The sequence below is a fragment of the Myodes glareolus genome, chromosome 1 (assembly GCF_982192425.1).
Source record: "Myodes glareolus chromosome 1, mMyoGla1.1, whole genome shotgun sequence".
NCBI classification, from domain to species: Eukaryota; Metazoa; Chordata; class Mammalia; order Rodentia; family Cricetidae; genus Myodes; species Myodes glareolus.
In genome coordinates this window covers 119,715,355-119,738,648 of record NC_142026.1, presented here as the reverse complement: position 1 = coordinate 119,738,648, position 23,294 = coordinate 119,715,355, and the positions used below count along the sequence as shown (strand labels likewise).

Here is a 23,294-nt window from a genome sequence, read left to right as displayed (position 1 = left end):
TCCCTCATTTTATAGGCTGCCTCTTCACTGCTCAGCTTTTACTCTGGAGTCAATACCATTTGTCAACTTTTGCTTTCATTTCCTGTCCTTTAAAAGTCATCTACATATAAAATCACTGGCCCACCAATGTCTATTAGTGAAATTACCTGGTGCGAGAAGGAAGCACAAAACATGCAACAAACCCGCTTAGGAGTTTATTAGAGGAGACATGTACAGGCCTGGTGAAGTCGGTGCTCCAAAAGAGAGGGCTGAAGATGGTTCTCCAGATTTTAAAGGTTTTCTAGCGCATGCACACAGGGGGATAAGATGATGTACCTATGTCATACGTAGGTCATGCAACCATGCTGCACATGGGTCACACAGGGCCTTTGGCTAGGTATTTTTGCCTGAGGGCTTGTCCGCACATGTGTGGCCCTGGAACCTGGAAGTACCAGGCATGCTAGTGGCTAAAATTATAATAATTAGTATTTCCTCTGTATTTTCGTCCAGTAATTCCAAGTGTTAGGTCTTGTCTTTAAGCAATGTTAGTTTGATTTCTATATAAAAGCTACAAGGGGATAACATTAACCTTCTGCAGAGAGATACCCAGATTTCTTACCACCATTTTCTACAGAGGTTGTCTTTGGCCCTTTTGTTGAGAACAGGTTAACTGGAGATGCACAGGTCTAAGTTCATTTACTGACATCCATTCTGTTACTCTGATATAGACGTTGGGTTTATGTCAGTACCGTGTTTTGGTTTTCCATGACCATAAGATCTAAATACTGAATGTGAAATCAAAATATGGCTCAAATCCAACTAGCGGCAAAAAAATAGAAGTGAGAAAAACGAAGAAGATGACATCAACACGACACGAGCCATCAAATTACCGAACTGCAGACAGCGATGCCGATTTTCATCACTGTTACCTTTCTCCTTTCTGGATAGTGTAATAATGTAGTGCAGATTATGAAAATCACAAAGACAACACATAGTGATTTTGAAATGAAGGAACGTAATTGACCACAAGCTTTCACAGTAGTTGTGGCTAGACATGTGTTATTATATTCATCACAGAACAAATGAGGAGAAAAGAACAGTAAAGAAAGAAAATGGAGTATCTTTGGATGTGGGTTTCTCTGACCATCTTATAGAATCCTGGTTCCCTTGACAATCAAGCAGAGATACTGAAAAAAAACTTGAGTATCCTCTATCATCAAACTTATATGGTAAATTCAAGGAACAATTACAAACACCACTCCAAATAAGGAGAAACACAATGCAACCTTCAGAAAGCTGGATGACTCACCCTGGGAAGCTGTATACAGGTCAGGATCGATGACTGGACCAGTCTGTGGACTAGGCTGCGCGGTATTACTTGTTACGCCTGTGAATGAAAACCAGAGATATGCAGAAAGTGCTTCATCTCCTAATAAAGTATTATTAGGAAAGCAATCAACAGTTGGCAATTATTTCACTATTTCAACATTTTCTTCATTCTGATGAATTAATTTGATCTTATACTACAAACTGGAACAGAAAATGAGCAGGAAAATAAGAGGGTTAACTTTCATGACAAGTGTTTCAATTCTTTTTAATTCTCTGAAATTAATATACAATAACACCACTTTCCCCTATCTTTTTCCTCTTGCCAACCACTTCTATGTATGCCCTTGCTCTCTCTCAATTCAATGCTTTTCTTTAACTGCTGTTATATGTTATCTATGTACACATTCATAAACAAGAAACAGTGACCTGCTCATCCTATATCATATTACTTATATGTATGTGACTATGTGGTCACATTGTTGCCATGTATCTTTAAAGGAGGACCTCCCTTCTCACCATTTAATCTCTTAGGCTGTTGAGTATCATTGAGGACAAAGCGAGACAAAATAATGATTTATTTTACGTTGGCAGAAGAGTACAGTTTAAAACCATGTGCAAATGAATACTGCAATTCTCCAGTTAATATTTTTAAGATGTTACTTCTTCTAGGTGAATGAGTGATTAGATTGACTTCCTGTTAAGCCTTGTCAACACTGTCATACTGAATGAGGAACTAGCACTGTATTCCAGATGTAGCCTATTACTCATCTAAAAAATTAGCAAAATGCACTGAAGTTTTATAACAGAAGACTACCATGATTAGATCAGCAAGGAAAGTAAACAAAGACAAGCTGATTAACTCCAGAAACCACGTGATTTCTGAAAATTCAATTCTGTATGGCATATGTCTTGCAAATAGTAATTAGGTCTGCATAGTAAGTACACTGCTCTGTGTGCTTTGGAGTTCATACAGCTTAGACACTGTAATGCCAGATTAATACATACAATCCTTGCTTCCCTTTTAATGGCCTTACAGTGCTCCTTTTCAATGCATGGACCATGATTTACAAAACAACTCATTATTAAGAGTTGCTACACACACAGTACTATAGTGGACGTACCTTTCAAGGCAGAGTTGGGAGACATAGGAAATTTATGCTGAACAATTCAGTGACCTTTTGCTTAACTTTGATGAGTGCTAACAAAGTATATTTAACTATTAACATTTGACATATTTTCCCATAAATATTTAAAAGCACACACAAAGTTAATAAAAAAAGAATGTTAGAAAGCAGGGCATGGCAGTGCATGACTTTAAGCCCACGACTTGGGAGGCAGAGGCAGGTAGATCTCTGTGAGTTCCAGACCAACCATGGCTACACAGTGAGACTTTGCCTCAAACAACAAAACAAAACAAAATTAACAAAGACTGTTAGCAAACTAGGAGGTCTGAGAGGCTGTTTATCAAGCCTAATTTAGCTTTCCAGAAGACATATCTTAAGTAGAGATGGCCGTGCACATACTCTGAGCAGGTAACACCAACTCTTCCCCAGTGACTCATACTCTTCCACAGCTTAAATCTTTCAGCCGACTCCTTCACAGAAGGCCACACTTTCAGGCCAGCATCCTATGATAACTTTCAAATAATTATGTGTGATAGGCTGTATTAAGAACACAGTAGGATTCATGGACTGCCTAGTTATACAGGATTATTCCATGTAAAGATTATTTTAACACACAGTGTGAATCTTACTAAGTTTTCGGTCAGTCCTTCAGCTGTACAGGCCTGAGGCAGGATACTCTGTCTGAACATGTCTCTTCCTGTCTAAAGCAGAGGCAGGTCTGCCCTTTTGTAGAAAACAAATAATGGGTTGACGTAAGCTCAAAAATACCTGGTAGGTTGGTAATGTCTTTTAGGTTCTATTTAGTCACCGGATGCTCTCATCTGCTTTTTTTTAAAATCTGTTTTGGATTTGGATGGGTCCCTCTGGGCAATCTGTACAATGGTCACAACTTAGACTGCACTATGCTGGAGTGAGATAAGTCTCTTAAAATCCACTCCTGGAGGAAAGCAGTGTGCTTGAGTATTTATTTTTTCCTGTCACTCAATAAAATGCAACTATTATGTCAGAATGTAACTTCTGAGTTACGCTTAGCCAGCATATTAGAAGGCAGCCATATATGTTCAAGAATAATGCAATATTTTCAGTTAACTAACTTGTTCTATAGAGTAAATGGTATGGAAACTCTTAGGAAGGGAGACATGAAAGTTGGTTAGAAGCTAAAATAGATTAACTCCCAAATTTAAACAGAGTCTTGAAATGCAGTGGGGTGCAGAGGCCTAGCAAAGAGAAAAACCTATAAAGACTAAGAGAAGCAGAGGTAAGAAAGTAGGAAACCGGATGCTGCATCCTCCATGTAACCGGGGGAAATGGTACTGAGATCGAAACACAGGCCAGGATGTCAACATATAAATGACACCTCACAGAACACAAGAATATAATTTCTTCCTCCACAGCTCCTCACAGAGCTCAGGTTTGCAGTGTGTTAGGTGAGAAGCAAAAAGGTGAGCACGGGCTGGGTGTGATGGAGAACACCTTTAATCCTTGTACTCCTGAGACAGAAGCAGGAGGATCTATGTGAGTTAGAGCCCAACTTATCTGCATAGAGAGCTCCAGGCCAGTTAGGGGTACACAGTGAGACACTGTCTCAAAAAACAAAACAAAACACCCAAAAGTTAGCAGCAATAGCACAATTCTATCATAATCTATCATATTTATCTAGTTTGATTTTCTGCTAAGGCCTTCTATAATACAGACTGCAAGAAACACAAGTTTTGAGAGATAAAGTGAACATTATTAATGTTCCATGTGGTTTAGGCACAGAGGTAAACACTGCCAAACAACCATTATTCCTGCCTGCTTGCACCCATCGCTTTTTCTGTGGAAGAACTAAAACTTGTAAATGAGTACATACTATTCTTCTCAGCTATCTGAAGGATTTCCCTTCGATAAAAGTGCATCCTGGACCCATTACATGGGAGAAGGTAAATCACTCTTGAAGCGAGCAAGAGGGGAAACATCTGTTATGTTTATAAACTAAAACTGTTATTGTTTTCTTTTATTTGACAGCTATGAACTGAGTAAATGTAACAGAAAAGAACCTGGAGTTAAGAGGAGATCCAGCGTCTAAACTTAATAACTAAATAGAACTATGTCATTGAGAAAGTACTTTGGATTTGAAAAGATTTTAGATCCTCATCTACCAAGGATGACAGACAAAGGTCACAGAAAGGAGGTAGCAGCTAGCTAAGTAAATGAAGTCAGAATCGTGAATTCAAGTTCTCGTTCTTCACTGAGTATGTTTCTTAGAAGTTTTACTTTAATTACTTTTTTTGATAAATGAAAGAGGAGGTATTTATTTATTTATTTGCTATATTTATTATTTATTTGCTATATTTATACACATATGTTTATGGAGAGACGGAGAAAGAGAACACACAGCCATCACATGCTTTTGTTAACCAGATTAAAATGTACTGTGCACACTAGAACACTTCCTAGATTGCACCTCCTAATATTTATAGTCATGAATATTCCCAACAATAAATACTATTAGTGGGATTATATGAAGCTCTCAAGATTTGAAGTTTTTCATTGTTCAAAAATGGCAATTTTATATAGATCGATCAAACAGTCCTCCTACTAAAAGTATAGCTTGCTGTTTCTCATGCAAAGCTAATCTGTATCGAATCCGCGGTGAGTAATTTTACTACAGTGCTGCCATCATGATGTGGTATTTCCCTCTGTTTCTTGTGATTATCATTAATAAGTAAAGAAACTGCTTTGGACAAACAGCAGGGCAGAACTTAGCTAGGCAGGAAAAACTAAACTTAATGCTGGGAGAAAGAAGGGTGGAGTCAGAGAGAAACCATGTAGTCCTGTTAGCACCAGAAGGAACTTTACCTGGTAAGCCAGTCACGTGGTGATACACAGATTAATAGAAATGGGTTAAATTAATATGAAGAGTCAGCCAATAAGAATATACGGCTAATGGGCCAAGCAGTGAGTTAATTAATATGGTTTCTGTGTGATTACTTCGGTTCTGGGCAGCCGGGACAAACAAGCGGCCTCCCTCCTACACTCTCGGATCTGTTTCTACAGTAGTACCTTTCAGGTCATCTTTCTGTACATGATACACTGACATATGATATTTGTCTTGATTCACAAAATTATTTTGAATGCCCATTGACTCTCCATAGAGAAGGAAAGAGAGTGAGAAAAGAATAAGGAAAAGAAGCTAATTTGTAGAGTGCTTACTATGCGCTATGGCTACATCCTAGTCAGTTCTATGCTTACTCTGTGTTATGGCTAAGTACTAGTCAGTTCTATGATTACTATGCATTATGGGTAAGTACTAGTCAATTCTGTGCTTCTGACTCTTCTTGAGACCATGTAGAGGTAGAGGGAGCATCCCAACTAATACACCCAGTGAGAAAGAATCTAGTATTGCAGAACTAGTCTAAATCTACAGTGAAGGGGACAAATAGGGAAGAAGACAAAAAGGGAAGAGCCATTTCTATAATGTACAAAAAACATCATTAGCAAAATAAGAAGCAAACAGTAATCAATACATATAAGCACCTGTCATTGCTCAAAAATTTAGAATGTAATAAATACTAAACCAAAAGTGAAACAGAATGTGAGGACCAAACTCTATTAACATCATTATGTGGACCAAATATAAGTGTTGCTCCTACTTCTAAAAACCTGAGTGTGGTGTATGTGCATGCATGTGTGTGGTGCATATGCATGTGTGAGTGTGTGGTGTAAGCACATGGTGCTTATATATGCCTGTGTGTGATGTAGTGTACATGGTATGTGAATGGATAGAATCTCTCAAAAACATCTGGAGCTAAGCTAATAGCTAGCAAGACCAGAAATCTCCTTGTCTCTACACTCTTTAATGTTGGGGTTATATCTGTGTATATGGCCATGGCCAACTTTCTATGCATGTGTTGGGATCTGAACTAAGGTCCTCATGTTTGTGCAGCTTGCTTTTACCCACTGAGCTAAGTGAGCTATTTCTAGTTTCAGAACTATGTAATTTTTATGAAAATGGGGACACAGTACTGAATTCATACCTGTGCTGTGTGGCACTTCTGCGGGTGTATTAGCTGGAGCATGTGCACCTGGAGGAATCTGTATCCCACTGTAGCTGCCTGGTGCCAAGTTGCTTGGGTCATATGTTGAAGATGATGACTGAGGTGGCTGAGTGGGCAAAGAGGTGGCACCAACATCTTCACTTTCTTCAACATCTGTATATAATGAACGTACAATGTTGAAGCAGGCATTTTTAAATACAATTGTTAAGTACTTTTATTTTTCTCCTATCACATGACAAACACAGTTCCACATAATGCATCTGATAAGCATGTTATTTCCTGAAATCATTTTTTATTTTCTGAAAAATTTCTGACTGACAATGAATACCATTTCTTTAGGACAGTAACAACCAGATCTACACATTCTTTACACATAATATTTCTTTCTTTAAAACACACTTCAAGTGAAAAATAAAGACAATTTTTTTGGCAAAATAGGTTACATTTATATTTTCCAAAATGGACTGTTTTTTTGATAGTTGTCTTTTATTCAATATTTACTATGTACAGGCTATTATTTATTACTGTTGTTCAAAGATTAATAAAAATTAAAAATGAAATTTTATGTTCAGATATTTACAGTATATTATAATAAGTGTTTGGAGAAAAGTGGTCTTTGGATTAGAAAAGCAGCTGAATGATTTAAGTGGGGCTACATGAGCCATCCTTATAAGGACACGGAAGACAGTGGTGCTAAGGATGATTTGAACTGTGGGGGCCTACAGACCAATCTTGTGATATTTTAGCTAAAAATTTGGCTGTTTTTGCCCTTGTCCAAAATGTCTGCCTGAGGATAAATTGAAGAGTTTTTGATTAATGGCACTGGCAGAGGAAATTTTAAAAGAGCCTAGTACTGATTCTGTCATGTGGTTATTAGCATTCACTCTCACGAAGAACTACAATGAAAGAGGCAAGCTGAGCAAGGAAAAATACAAAATGTACAGTTCAAGGAGAAAGAGGTAGTAGGAAGTGGAATAGAATTAAATCCTGTGTTCAGGGAGATAAACAGGTTAAGGGAAAGCCTGATGTTGGATGGAATACAGGGAGTTGAGAGTTCAGGGTAAGAGTCCAATCAGCTAAGTTTCCAACCTATGAAAAGGAATTAAAGAAAAGCTTAGGGCCAGGTGTAGTGGTGCACACCTCTACTCCTAGTACTCTGGAGGCAGAAGTAGGTAGATCTCTATGTTTGAGGCCAGCAAGGTCTACATTGTATGTTGAATCTAATCTGCCTTTCATTTTGATTTTACAGGTAGTTACAGTTAAGAGATTGCCTTGAGTCTCAGAAGAAACTGAACTTTTAAACAGTGTTAGGCTGTGACAGACTATGGGGACTATTGAAGTTGAACTAAATGTAGATTTGCATTATGATATGGCTACAAGCCTATGTATGGGGGTCAGGGAGTGAAATGTGGTGATTTGAAAGAAAATGGCCCCAACATGCCTATAGGGGCTGGTATTATTAAGAGGAATGACCTTGTTGGAATAGGTGTGATTTTGCTGGAGGAGAATGTCACTAAGGGGTGGACTTTGAAGTCTCAGATGCTCAAGTCTGTCCAGTGTATCACAGTCTTTTCCTGAGGCCTGCAGATCCAGATGTAGCTTTTCTCCAGCACCACGTCTGCCGGCATGCCGTGATGCTTCCTGCCATAAGAATAATAGACTAAACTTCGGAAACTGTAAGCCAGCCTCAATTAAATGTTTCCTGTGTAAGAGTTATCATTGTCATTCCGTGTCTCTTCACAGCAATAGAAACCCTAACTAAGACAGGTGAAAACCACATGATCATTTCATTACATGTTAAAAAAAAAAAACAAACCTTTGACAAAAATGCAACGCTCCTTCGTTATAAAAGTCCCAGTGAGGCTAGGGATACAAAGGGCATACTTCAACATAATAAAGGTAATTTATTCCAAGTACACAGACAACAACTTAAATGGAGAGAAACTCAAAGCAATTTCACTAAATTCAGGGAAAAAGACAAGGATAGTCTCTCCATTTCTAATCAATACAGCACCTGAACTCTTGCTGGAAGAGTAAGACAAATGAAAGATATCAAGAGGATACAAATAGGAGAGAAGGTGAAGTACCCTTACTTGTAGATGATATGATTTTATTCATAAAAGATGTTAAAGACTCCAAAGGGAACCATCTATAGCTAACAAACATTTTTTATAAAGTAACAGTACTAAAGAAAATCCACAAAAATCAGTATCCTTCCTATACACAAATGATAAACAAGATGAGAAAAAAAATTAAGTTAACAGTATCTTTTACAAAAGCACCCCAAAGGAAAACTCTAATCAAGCAAGTGAAAGACTTGTATAATAAAAGTTTTAAGACACTGAAGAAACTGAAGAAGACACAGAGATGGAAAGACATCCCATGCTCATGAATCATTAAGATTAATATTGTGAAAATGACTGTTGTAGAATATTATTTTAAGGTATGTTACTTTTGTTTATGCTGTGGAACATTTGTTTAATGATGTACAGATGTGTTACTTTTGTTTATACTGTATTTGTTTAACTCTGTAAAGCTATGATTCTTTGCCCTTTCTAAAACACCTGATGGTTTACTAAAGAGCTGAATAGCTAATAGCGAAGCAGGAGAAAGTATAGGTGGGGCTTGCAGGCATAGCATGTAAATAGAAGGAAGAGAAAGATAGAAAACAGAGAGGAGGACATCAGGGACAGCCACCCAGCCATCCATGGAGTTAGAGTGGAAGAAAGATTTGCGGAAGTAAGAGGAATATAAAAGCAAGAGGCAAAAGGTAGATGGGTTAAGTCAAGTTAAGAAAAGCTGGCAAGAAATAAGCCAAGCTAAGGCCAGGTCTTTATAAGTAAGAATAAGTTTCCGTGCATGATTTATTTGGGAGTAGGGTGGCGGGTCCCCAAAAGAGCTAAAAAGTAAACAACCAATGACAACATATGATCATCCTACCAAATGCAATCTGCACATTCAAAAGAATCTTCATCAAAATTCTAACATAATGCTTCACAGAAACTGATGAAAACAATCTTCAATTTCATATGGAAACACAAAAACCTCAGGCTATATAAAATAATCCTGAATAATAAACTGTGTATTAGCAACCCACATTTCAAGTTGCATTACAGAGCTATAGTAATAAAACAGCATGTTGGGGGGTGGGGCAATGATCAATGGAATTAAATTGAAATATCCATCCAGATGTATGTCCAAATACCCAAAAACCCTTTTTTTTTGCCCCAAAGATGCCAAAAATACACACTGGAGAAAATACAGCTTCTCCTACAAATGGTGCTGGTAAGCTGGATAGCTGCATGTAGAAGAATGAAGATAGATCTATATCTACATCCTGCATAAAATTTGATTGACTCCAAATGGATCTAGGACCTCAACATAAAACCAGATATCCTGAATACAATAGAAGAAAAAGTGAGGAATAGGAATTGGTACAGCCACTAAAGAAATTTGCATGGAGGTTCCTCAAAAAACTGACAATTGCCAGGCAGTGTTGGCACACAACTTTAATTCCAGAACTTGGGAGGCAGAGGCAGGGGGATCTCTGTGAGTTCGAGGCCAGCCTAGTCTACAGAGTTCCAGGACAGGCTCCAAAGCAACACAGAGATACCGTGTATCGAAAAACCAAAAGAAAATAAAGAAAAAGAAAAAACCCGAGAACCAATCTAGCTTAAGCATATACCCAATGTACTCTAAATCTTACTGCAGAGATACTTGCTCAGATATGTACAATTCTGCATTATTCATAATAATTAGAAATTAGAAACAGACTACATGTCCATGAACTGATGAATGGGTAACAAAAATGTGGTACATTAACACAATGGAATATTGTTCAACTATTAAGAAAAATGAGATTATGATATTTGCAAGTAAATGGATGAAGCTAAAATAATCATCTTGAGAAAGGTAATTTATAGCTAGAAAAACAATCATTGCATGTTTTTTCTCACGTGTGGATGCTAGCTTTTAAATGTGATGTATGTAAGCTTTAATTAGAATAACGAAAGAGATTAGGAAGGTAGCAGTAGAAGAGGAAACTAGAAGAGGTGGATTAAAAGGGGAGGGTGACAGGAGGGCAGACTAAAGGAGGGAATATGGGGAGGGACAAACAACATTAAAAGGTTTCTGAAAAGCCATATGAAAATACTGCTGCAGAAGCTTAAGTATATATAGACATATGAAAATAATTATTTAATAGGAATTAACATACAATGATGAGAACAATGCCCTAACTATGTATGTCACACTACCAAGTAAAACCTTGTGGGTTTTTTTTTTTTTTTTTTTTTTTAGCACAGGGAGGGTTATATCCTGTAGTCATTGGCCAATGGTGTTCCCATAGATCCCCTGTTCAAATATTACAGGAATTTCTAATGCTAGTTCTATTGCTGAAGACATCACTCATTATCATTCATGGAGAAATTGAGCTGGAGCCCAACTAAAAGCTTATCCTGTACTAATTAGCATACATGGTGTTGCAGAGTACTATACACACCATGAGAAAAGTAATCATCATTATCTTCAAGCTATGAACCCTGTGACTGATAATAGCAACCTGCCTGCAAAATACACTGGTGCAATAGTGGCACAATGTTACAGAAACAACTAACCAGGATTTCTTTTTTTTAAATCTACTCCATGATATACAGACCCAATTCTTGACACTGCTAAGGTGGTCAAGAATCTGAGACTAGACTGCCCTAGAGGAAATTTACTTCTAGTCTGCAAAGGGAACAAGGCAGTAACATGACTCTCAATGACAAACTGTTATACCCAGAGATAAATATATCATTCAATCTTTATCAGCGAACCATGGTCTTGCAGTAGATGGTAAGTAACAGAGACTAACAACTAGACAGTGTACAGAGAGTGAGAAGCTTGAGAGCACTCAGTCCTAAATGGGATGGCTTTATCAGACTTTCCCTTCCAGGCTCAAGAATCCATACAGAAGAGGAGGAAAGACTCTAAGAGCCAGACTGATGACTCCAAGGAAATAGCATTTGTCAGGGACAACAAGACTGATGATCATCTGAACTCACAGAAACTGACAGCACACAAGACCTGTACACAACCCCCCACAAAACCCCGGGCCAGATAGAGAAGTGGGTACAAGTCCAATCCTATCCAAGGAGTTATTTGCAATTGATCCCTGCTTGGAGAGAAAAATAATTTTCTTCAATGAGTGAACACAGGAGTTGTTAGCTAATACGTGTGTGTGCACGTGCGTGTGTGTGCTGTTTTAGTTTTTGTATTTTTTTGTCCTTTTAGTGTTTTGTTTATTTCTTTTTTAAAGAGAGAGAAAGAATAAGAAATTGGATGGGTAGGGAGTGGTGAAAATCTGAGAGGATTCAGGCAAGAGAAAAAAAATAAGATCAAAATATATTGTTATATATTACATTAAAAAGGACAACCAAAAAGAAAATAGTGATGAAATGGAGGAAAAGGAAACTTTATTCACTGTTGGTTGGAATACACACCGGTGAAGCCACCATAGAAATCAATGTAAAGGTTCTTCAAAAAGCTAAAAATAAGATTACTACATGAGCCAGTAACTCTAGTTCTGGGCACAGACCCAAAGGACTTTTATCTTCTACTCCTGAGGTACTTGCTCATCTATATTTACTGCCACTCTTTACAATAACTAGGAAACAGAATTAGCCTACATGTCCATCAGTGGATGGATAGCTAGTGACAATGTGGTACATATGCACAATGAAATCTCATTTACCTTTAAAGAAAAGCAGAATTCTTACCTTTATAGGCAAATGGATGAAACTGAAAAAGCTTACCCTGAGTCAGGTAACTCAGGCCCATAAAAACAAACCTTGTGTTCTTTTTCCTACATAGGTCCTAGCTTCAAATCCTTAAGTTTGTGAGGTTATCTTATAGTACCTGCAAGTCAGGTAGTAGAAAAGGGCAATTGAGGTGAAGGATGCTTTAAGGGAAGGGGTGGGTAACACAGGTAATATGAAAACAGAGTAGGAATACTAGGGGTGGAAAATGTAGACAAAGATGGGAAAGTTGAGTGGGGGAGAGAGGGTTATGGCAATGGAAGGGCACATAAAAAAGTCACATGGACATCTACTACTTTGTAAACAGAAGGAAATGGAGCAGGAAAAGTCAAGGTTGGGGGAAAAGGGAGAATTTTAGAAGAGAGGTATCCTGCAGGGTGGGAAACGCTGCTTCTAAAGATAATGGGTTATTAAAAAGAAATACCCGTGTCAGGTGTGGGATATTCCCTTATGAACTGTTAGTCAAGGAAACCCCAGGTACCATCAAATCAATACACAATTTTGCTTATTCTTGGTTGGTTACCAGACCTAGATGAGAAGACTTTATTACTAAAGACATATAAGGTGATTCCAAGATACAGATAAATCAAGCTAGAACTAAACTGAATGTTTCCTTCCAACAGCATAATCTTTATAGTACCTCTTGAAAGGTGAAAATCAGGTAGCTGGCATCAATGGTCTTAGTTATCCTAAAGTCATGAGAAGAGAGTATCAATTGAAGGTTTGGTTCAGATCAGACTGGTTTGAGAGCATGTCTACCAGGAATTGCCTTGATTATTATTTTATGTAGGCAAGTCTAGCCCACTGTGGGCAGCAGTATACCCTGAGCAAGGTGCCCTGGGCTATATAAAAAAGCAAGCAAAGTATAAGTTTCCAAGCAACCCACCAAACAGTGTTCTTCTATGGTTTCTGGTTTCAAGTCCCTCTTGAAGCTCCTACCCTGATTTTCCTAAATGTTGGACTTTTGTAGAAATAATACTTTTCTAATAAAACTACCTCAAACTGTTTTTGGTCAAAGTAATAGAAATGAAACTAGAGATACTCACAAAAATATTACTCTCAGTCTGGCTTAAAGTCGGTTCACCTTGCAATGAATGGTGCTAAATGTAAGAGACTCATTGTTATTCAAGGTGCTAGCTGAGTTGTAAGTTCCAAATGGGACATTTATATCACCCACTAAAAACTCAGGAAACATCATGAAAAGGAGGAGAAAAGACTGTAGCATCAGGAAAATAATGGAGAAAGTCCAGGAAATGCTAAATTCTTAGAATGACATAGCTAATGCAGTCATGATCTCACTGCACCATGGCTACCAATAATGGGCTTGCACATGACTGAACCTGTCAACAGTCAATCACATTATGAAGTTCAATGTAAATATCTGCTTTCTGATAGTTCTTAGGCAACCCCTATGAAAAGGTCATTTGACTCAAGAGGGATCAAATTGATTGAGAACTCCTGATCTAGCGGAAATACCTAGACTAGTCTTATGCTAAGTATATACAAAATTTAATATATTTGCTTTCCGTTTCCCATAACCCATCTGTGAATTACAGCTGATCAGCATCCTAGACAGCACAAACAGCCATTCATTAAATCATAACTCTAGCTTTTATTAAATACATGGTTATTTTTTATCGCATCAATTAATGATTTCCGCAGTCTTCCTAGGGCTTATGTGGCATCCATCCATCCATCCATCCATCCATCCATCCATCCATCCATCCATCCATCCATATTTCTATTTGCTTGGAAGTTTTAAAAAAAATCTCTATTAAGAGAACAACACTAAAGTATTTACTATCTGAATTTTGGTAGGATCTAGGAAGATGAGTATATGGAATTAAAAATTCACTTCCCACTTTTGTATGATCTGTAATTTTTGGAGCCCTGTAAAATATAACCCTGTCCCCTGCCAATATGGAACAATTAAAAAAATACACAAAGCATCACAACATTAATATAATAGTCATTGGGGTTTGGCAACACTTCTAGGTCACACTCTGAGTATTTGCCTATGCAAAGATGAAGTCTAGGTAGATATCGGTGACAGTGGAGACATTTAGCTGACATGTTTAGACAGCACATGTAAAGCTGTAATCTTAAATGTGTCCAAATTCCTGGTTTTATAATTATTGTAGGTGAAAAAAATTGCTAGCACCTTCTGAAAACTTTGAAATCTTTTGAAAACTCAACATTCTACTGAACCATTTCTGTTTAGGACTAATAGATACATACCGTTATCTTCTTCTATTCCAACAGGGCCTGCTTGAGGAGTCTCCCCGTTCTTTAAGCAGTTATGGATATATGTTGCCTTCCACCTTGCATACTTTCTGTGTTTCACATTCTAAAAGGGAATATATTTGTAGCACCATCAGACCATGGTAATATAAAAATAAGAATACTAACACAGGCTAAGTCACATTCTTGAGATGAAGTCTCTATTTGAGTGGTGCAGTTCTAAGAGTCTGACCATCTCTACATTCTACTGCTGATTCTTACAGTGGTCAGGGCCTGGCAGAATCTAAGAGAAGGACTTCTCATTAGAACACTGCAGCACTACATCACAGAAAAAGGTCGCAAGGGAAGTGTTTGTGTGTCATGCCAGCAAAATTCCTAACTCTTGGATTCCTAAAGAAAAATGTTAAATGTAATTTTAAGATAAAATATAAATGACTGCAATAACAACTCGTTTCTGTAAAGACACACACACACACACACACACACACACAAATCCATGAAAACACAATAAAGCTAAGCTGACAAAAGTGATACATGGTTAATGTAACTTCCAAGTTGTCATATGCTAAGTGCTCCATCTGATCACCTCAGTTCTCAAGGGGAGGGGGCAGGAATCATCCTGTTGTCTGAAGATGAGCTGAAAATACCAGCCACTAAGGACCCTGGAACTCTCTTTCCTGTTTGAGTCCCAAGGCCTGGTTCCCATTTCCCCATTTCAGGTTTGGCTGCACATTGTTCCACTTCTTTAACAAGTTTCCCAAACAACTGCCCACACTTAAAGTCTTCATGGTTTCACTGTTCAGCTCACTGGACGTGTGCCTGTTTCATTTGTTCTATGTCCACTCATGTCACACACTAAGTCAGACAATATGTATGTACCCATCTCTTTAGTGGCATGGCTCTGTACCTCAGCGAGGAGGAGCTTCTCTCAGTACTTCTCTTGGGCAAGGCTAGTGGACATTTCTAGACTTACCTTGACAAACCTGACCTGGGACCATTTCTGTTTGTGAAACTGTTAGTTTGTTTTGTGACTGTTGTTCTCCTTCCCGATCCAGCCTCCAAATAGCCCGAAGGTTCCTATTCTATCAGAGACTGCAAACTAGTAATCAGTGTGAGTGACTCATAGAGGACTTTAAAACATCACTTCTGCTTCCCACAGTATTAGCAAACTTGTCCAAAGTTGTAGAGAACAGAGGCTCTGTAACCCTGGGATTCTCTCTATTTGGCAGTGTCTGAGCTGGACGGCAGTTCCTTCAAACGACACACTCTTGCAGGTCCATTAATGTGTTTCTCCCAGCTCTTCCACTGCCCTCTCCCTGCATTCCCAGCTTTATACATCTTTAGCATCTATTGTCAGGTACAGTAGTTACCTCGAAGCAGCCTGCCTTTCTCCCCTCTACAACATATGCAATTCCTACAAGCATCAGGACAGAAGTCACTGAACTACATACTGATTTATATGGCTTCTTCATTAATCTTAAATGTATGTAACTAGCCCAAATTTGCTTCTGACGAATATCCGATAACGTGGTTATTTCCACTATGAAGTCACATATACAACTAGTCTCTCCTCTACCCAATTAACGTCATTCACTGAAGACTGGTTGTCTGTGGGAGTCATTTTGGCACCCCTATCCTATCTCTGGCCATTTCCATCATATTCAACTGATTTTATTTTAGAAAAATATCATGTTCTCTATCTCCACATTTCTCTCTAAGATTCCTTTAATCCCCTAACATGTCTCTGTTTTTAATTACCTTCCCCAATGTTTTCCTCATGCAGCGCTCAGATCAATCTTCTAAAATATAAACCCATTTATATCAATATTTTCAGTGGTGTCCCCATGCACGTGGCTATAAAAGTCTTTCCTACTTAGTTCATAACTACCCAGGCTTCTTAGTCTTCCTGTCCACTTTACTCATTATGTAGCTTTCTTCACAAACACTAAATTATCTAATTTAAGAATCTCCAGGTTTACATGTCCACTTGAATCTCATTATCTACAAATGATATTATTTGAAAATGTTCAATATCCTACTCTCCAGCTATAAAATTAATTACTTATTTTACATATAATTAGTTACCATGAATATTTTTGTAGTTTAATAAACATTTGCTATTAAGACTTTAAATTAGCAATCAAAGACATGTAAAGTAAGCTGTGCATTCCATCTTCCCCTTGAAGCTAATCATCCAGCTATGCACACAGGAAATATATCAGCTACAAGCAGGAAAAAAATAAACCTGTCTCTTGTGCTAAGTGTTTGAATACTCTATCTTAGGGTTTCTATTGCTGTGAAGAGACACCATGACCACAACAACTCTTATAAAGAAAAACATTTAATTGGGGACTGGCTTACAGTTTCAGAAGTTCAGTCCATTATCATCATGATGGGGAGCAAGGCAGCATATAGATAGATGTGGTGCTGGGGCTGAGAGTGCTACATCTTGCAGGCAACAGGAAATCAAAAGTCACACTGTGGGAAGCTTGAGCAAATGAGACCTTAAAGCCCATCTTCACAGTGTCATGCTTCCTTCAACGAGGCCACACCTACTTCAAAAAATCACCTTCTAATAGTGCTGCTTCCTTTGGGGACCATTTTCATTCAAACCATCATAAATTCAGAAAGAAAAACGGGATGCTCAGAGATCCCTGGGAGTATAAATGGTATTTTGGTTTGCTCTTTGAAGACAAACATGATGTGAAAAGAAGGAGAAAAGGGCAAGACCAGGAACGTAGAAAGAAAGGTCTATGTAGTCAGAAAGGCAGAAATAAATAAAAGTTAAGATAAATAGAAAATCAATCTGCTCTGGGTAAGAAGAATATGGGTGAGTTGGATAAGAGAAATCCAAAGCAGAATCATAAGTTTTAGCTAACAACTTTTTATCACTCTCCAGGTTATAAAGCACTTTTCTACTCTTTCCTCTTTGGTCCTCCATAATCACCTTGAAGCACAAGCAAGTCATATTTTACTTCCTCCAAGACTCAGAGACATTAAGGAACCAAGTGAACAAAAATACCTTCCACATTTATGATTCTGCTTCAGTCTCAGCTATGCCATTTCCTGCATACTATTTCCTCATGCTGTTTTCCTTTTTCTACCATGGTCATCTTGTGGTCAAATGTTTCCTCTTTTTCAAGGCTCAGCTCAAATATTTACTCCCAAATAGCCCCCCTGGCTTGCAGGAAGTTAATAATTATTTGTCATTTTCTCAAGGCAGGCACTATGCTAACTGCTGCGGGAGACAGAATGAAGAAGACAGCACAAACATTACATACAGTCCAACATGAAGGCCAGCCAGTAACTGCCATCTCTAAATGTGGGCCTTTTGATCCAAAGTTCGGCTTTTATCTTCTGCTGGAGAAGAAACCACACACTTAAGCACAAAGAAATAAGAATAAAAGGCCTGGGTCCCACAATATCCTTGGTGGGCATGTTTTCAATGGCCTGAAAGATTTCCATGGGGTCCAACCATTTCCATGTAGTGGATCCAAGGAAATAAGCACCTAACACGTGATTCAAACCACAGCAGTAAGATATTACTGCTTCATTCTTTCTCCTTAGGGTGGATTAATCTCATCATTACAGAGCTATCAACAGTTATGAGATTTTAGTAGTAAAAACAGGCACACTATTTAGTAATGCTTTGGTAAGGTACAATGATCATGACACAACTTTGTAATTCAGATGGAAATATGTGAATCAAGGGGAAAAGACTTTAAAAGGTCAATTACATAATGTATATTTAGAATGTATCTAGTAAAACGAGGATACTTCTGCAAACAAATGAACTGCATCTTTATACACGTTAATCTTGTCTGTTTTGTGGTAGAGTTGTATTATGACTGTATAAGATTCACTCCTAGTTTCAAATTGTGAGATGTTTAAACCATCCTGGGCACCTTTCCTAAGTATGTAAAGTTTTAAGAAAATATTAGTTTAAGTAAAAGAGGGCTTATATTAGTAAACATGAAACAAAATTTCCCACAGCAAATAAAGAAAAATTTGTTTTTAGTCCCTATTTTCCACAACCCTGGCATGAATAATATGTAGCAGAAATTTCTGACAGTTTTAACTTAAGTTAGTGGACATTTGAATGCTGCTGTAAAAAGAAAGAATGTTTGATGATGCAAAGTATTTTAAGAGGAAAATTTCAAGATGTCAATATTTGTGAAATCCATTCACTCTTTTTGGCTGATTAAGACATCCTTTCTGGGAAACAGGAATTGTAAAAGGAGCTTTTACTTTTGTCCCTGGCCCCAAGTTCCTGTTTTTTAAGTGAACTGATGAAAATCACTGACAATGGCAAATTTGATGTAGTAGAGTCAGCAGCGGACATGGAGATTTCCAATGAGATCTCAGTTTGTCACCTGTGCTAACCTTTATAGTGACTGGACTGCTATGAAAACACATAGCTGGATTAGGTGTTCTCAAACTAAGTCCACATGATAATGAAAGGAGATTTGATGTAGGATTCCCTCTGTATGCTGTGATTACCATTAATGAATAATTAAGAAATTGCTTTGGACCTATAGCCGGGCAAAACTTAGCTAGGCAGGGAAAACTAAACTGAATGCTGGGAGAAAGAAGGGCAGAGTCAGAGAGAAGCCATGGAGCCACCTCCAGAGACAGACATGCTGAAACTTTGCTGGTAGGCCACAAGCCTCATGGTAAAATATGAAATAATGGAGATGGGTTAATTCTATATGTAAGAGCTAGTTAGCAATACACATAAGTGATTGACCAAGCAATGATTTAATAATTAATATATTTTCTGTGTGATTATTTCAGGGGCTGAGCAGCCGGGAACCAACCAACAAGTGGCCAAACCACACAAATTGGCACCCAATATGGCTAACTAAAAATTGACTTAAAACCTGAGAAAGCTTAAAAAAGAATCCTAGACACAAAAGAATAGAGTTAAGCATGGTTTGGTAGTGGCATTTTCTTGGGTGGGTTCTGTTTGCTAGAAGCAAGCAGAGGCATGGCTCCTTTAAGAGAGGTTTTCCTGATTCAGCGGTAGCAGAAAAAAAGCTGCACTGGTTTTCAAAAAGTGGTGGCTTCCTGGTTCGCCAGCACTGGCTCTGGCTCTTTCAGGAGGTCTGGCCAAGGAGTGTTTAGATGGGTTTTGTGAGCAAAGTGCTAGAACTTGCTTAATGGCACGATATAGACCTGTTGTATACCTGGAACTGGGACAGTATTCACAGCTTACAGAGGTGGTGAACGGACTTCCACCACATTGGACTGTGCAGAGCAAGCAGGCAGGGCTGTATATACCCGAGTAATGCCGCAGCTTAAGTTTTTAAGAAGCACTTAGCATTATAAGAAGCTGTCCTGGCCAGTGAAGAATTATAAATACACAATAAAGACAAATTCAGACATAAAAGATGTCTAAATGAGACACAGTGTGTTTAATAAATGTATGTCGGCGAGGGAGAGAAGAAAGAGTATAGAAAGTTATAAAAAGTAAACGGTTTATAAAAATAAATAAAACAAAGTCTTTAAAGAGACAGAGTAAACTTGTAGAAAAAGTAATAGAGTAAGAAAAATAAGCCACATAAAGATGGACTATATACAGAGAATCTGGATTATGTATTATTGGGTTTTCTTTGAATTTTCTGACTGTGAAGTAACTAAGTACTGGGAGACAATTCCTTGTTTGGACTGCTAAGCTAAATCAACACACACATACACAACACACACACACACACACACACACACACACACCTTAAAGGTATCTTAATTTCAAAATATGGATCTAAGGATATGTTGCTTTGGAAAAGAGGTTCTTCTTTTGTTTCGACAGAGGATGAGAACCTATGCATTCATTCCAGGCTAATGTGGTTTGATGGACTAAGATCCCCCTAGAAAGTTGCTTTGAACACCCTTCAAAAAATTACTTTGCCCAATAAACAGCAGGAAGCAGTTGAGAGAGAAATACACCTATACTCTCAAATATTTTTTATAAATACTTCTTTACATTTAAAGGGGGATATGCTATAGAGATTTGTATTGGTACGGATTTTGGTTTATTGATACAAATTTATATTAAGGTCAACTTGTTACATATATATTTCTGCTCTTAAGGTATTGTATTTGTACGGCTCTTCAAAAATTTAATGTATAATTAAGAAATATAGGTTACTAGAGATTTATCTATAATAGTCAAGCTTCTAGTCTTGTTAGTTAGGTTTTCTAGATATAATAGAGACATATTTCAGTTAGACAGGTATTCTTCAAATCTTTCAAAGACCTTCAGAATATGGCACTTAAAATGTTTTAAGAGCTTAAGACTTTTCGTGACAGTGAGACACATATGCTCCTGGCTGATGTAGATGGGCTTTCTGTCTATGTGTTATTTTCATTGGTTAATAAAGAGACTGCCTTGGCCCTTGATAGGACAGAAAATTAGGTAGGCGGAGTAAACAGAACAGAATGCTGGGAAGAGGGCTATGAGGCAGAAGCCATGGAGCCAGTCACCAGGTCAGACATGCTCAATCTTTTCCGGTAAGCCACCACCTCGTGGTGCTACACAGATTATTAGAAATGGGTTAATATCAAGATATGAGAGTTAGTCAGTAACTAACTCTCTAGAGATAATGTCCCAGGCAGTGCTTAAATGAATACAATTTGTGTGTTGTTATTTTCGGGGCTAAGCTAGCTGTGCGGGAGCCGTGCGGGATGAAAAGCAGGCCTTCCCGCAGCCCCTCACTACACCTGGCAGCACCAATCTACTTCAAGAAGATGGGCATTGAAGAGGCTCCTTATGGAGTTTGCTAGTCATTTGGGCAAAAAACTGCTCTTGCCTGGTCTGCTTGATGGTATGCTGTGTGAACTGAACATGCAAGACCCACAGAGAAATGACTGCTGAACTTGCCTAAACATGAGATGACCCTTTGGGGTTCTTGCTTCATGAAAGAGTCTGCCAGACATTCTGCTAGACACAGAAGAAAGTAACTGATAAAATGCCAATACAAGTGGAACTGTCTTTGAAATTTCTTGCTTCACGGAAAAGTCTGATGGATACTATGGGCCTGTAGGCTGAAGATGGATGCCCCAATGTTACATAAGAATTTTGGGTGACTGTCTAGGCAGTGATATATCTCTGTCATTTCTAGAGTTTTGGAAGTTGCTTACAATGCACTTTCTATTTACTTAGGTAACATCAAATCCTTCTGGAGTCTTTGGTAGAATTGCAGTTATAATTACACTTTTCCTTAGTTATAATAAAAGATAAAGTAGATATAAATATTATAACTGTAATTCTTGTTTGATACTTGTTTTGTTGTACGTAATTTTTCTATGTTAAAGTTAAAAACCTTCCTTCTTATTTAAACAGAAATGGGGAAGTGATGTGGGATTCCCCTCTTTATGCTGTGATTACCATTAATGAATAAAGAAACTGTTTTGGACCTATAGCAAGGAAGGACCTAGCTAGATAGGGAAAACTAAACTGAATGCTGGGAGAAAGAAGGGCAAAGTCTGAGAGAAGCCATGGAGCTGCCAGAGACAGATATGTTGAAACCTTGCTGGTAGGTCACAAACGTTGTGGTAAAATATAAAATAAGGGAGATGGGTTAATTCTATATGAAAAAGCTAGCTAGCAATACATTTAGGTGATTGGCCAAGCAACGATTTAATTAACAGTTCCTGTGTGATTATTTTGGGAGGCTGGGTAGCCAGGAACCAACAAGTGGCCTTATCACAACAGAGATTTAATTAAAAACAAAAAGCAAATTTGTCCAAAACTTGCAGACTTGGAAAAACCAATTTAGCCAGTTTCTGGCACATATGAGATTTCACATTGGGGAAAGCCCCAATGACCTGTCATTGCCTTTCATTCTTTCTCCTTGCCTTTTTGTCTAGACTCAACATTACAAATATTGTCATTAATCACTTTAACTGCTTTCATCAACATTAGAGTTTCTAAACACTTCTGTACGCATCCTATACTAAAAGCTACATTCTACTCACTCTGTACTTCCTGCACCCTGAGACGTCATTGCATCACTCCCATTGCTTTAATCTCCATTTGTATTTAGTTTACTAGTTGTCCAGGTCTCCTGATTTTCCTTTTACCTTGATGACATTGCAACCAGTCCTTTATACTGGCTCATTCTTGTTATACAGGCCTGGACTTCCACAAATTAGTTCTTTAGATACTCCCTTTTCCCCATTTAACATGGATTCTCTGATTTAGGATGATGGTTTGAATCAGAATGGGCCCAGAGACTCATATGCAACGTGGGATTTCCTTCTGTATATGTGTTGCTTTTGTTTTGGCCAGTGGCATTGGAAATCTGAGCAGAGATAAAGAGAGTAGGCTGAGTCAAGGAGAAAACCACCACTGGAACCTTACCGGTAGACCATAGCCTCGTGGTGATACATAGATTAATAGAAATGGGTCAATTTATGATGTAAGAGCTAGCTAGGAATACACCTAAGCTATTGGCCAAATGGTGTTGTAATGAATATAATTTTTGTGTGATTATTTAAGTCTGGGTGGCTGGGAAATGAATGTGCAATCTCCGTTTACATATATGTCTGCTTAGTTCCCAGTTGAAGAACTGCTTGGAAGGGGTAGGAGCTGTGTCCATGTAGGAGGAGCAGCTGGGTGTGGGCTTCGAGGTTTCAAAGGCCCAGGCCAGGCCCTATTTTGCACTCTGTTTGTGCCTGTTGCCTGTGGGTCATGATGCAAAGTTCTGAGCTTAAGTTCTAGGACCATGCTTGTCTGCTTCCAGCCATCATAATAATGGACCAACCCTCTGAACTGTGAGCAA

The 23,294-nt window shown here is 38.1% G+C and overlaps 1 protein-coding gene across 3 annotated transcripts in view; it reads right to left on the bottom strand.

Annotated features, from left to right (window-relative positions):
• Vta1 (vesicle trafficking 1) overlaps positions 1-23,294 on the bottom strand; it is a 56,885-nt gene that overhangs the window by 5,667 nt on the left and 27,924 nt on the right. For all 3 annotated transcript variants that reach the window (XM_048425173.3, XM_048425174.3, XM_048425176.3), the window contains 3 exons: positions 14,509-14,617; positions 6,452-6,625; positions 1,289-1,366 (listed from right to left, as the gene is read on the bottom strand). In XM_048425173.3, the coding sequence (XP_048281130.2) occupies positions 1,289-1,366; positions 6,452-6,625; positions 14,509-14,617 (361 nt within the window). The remainder of the gene's footprint in view (positions 1-1,288; positions 1,367-6,451; positions 6,626-14,508; positions 14,618-23,294) is intronic.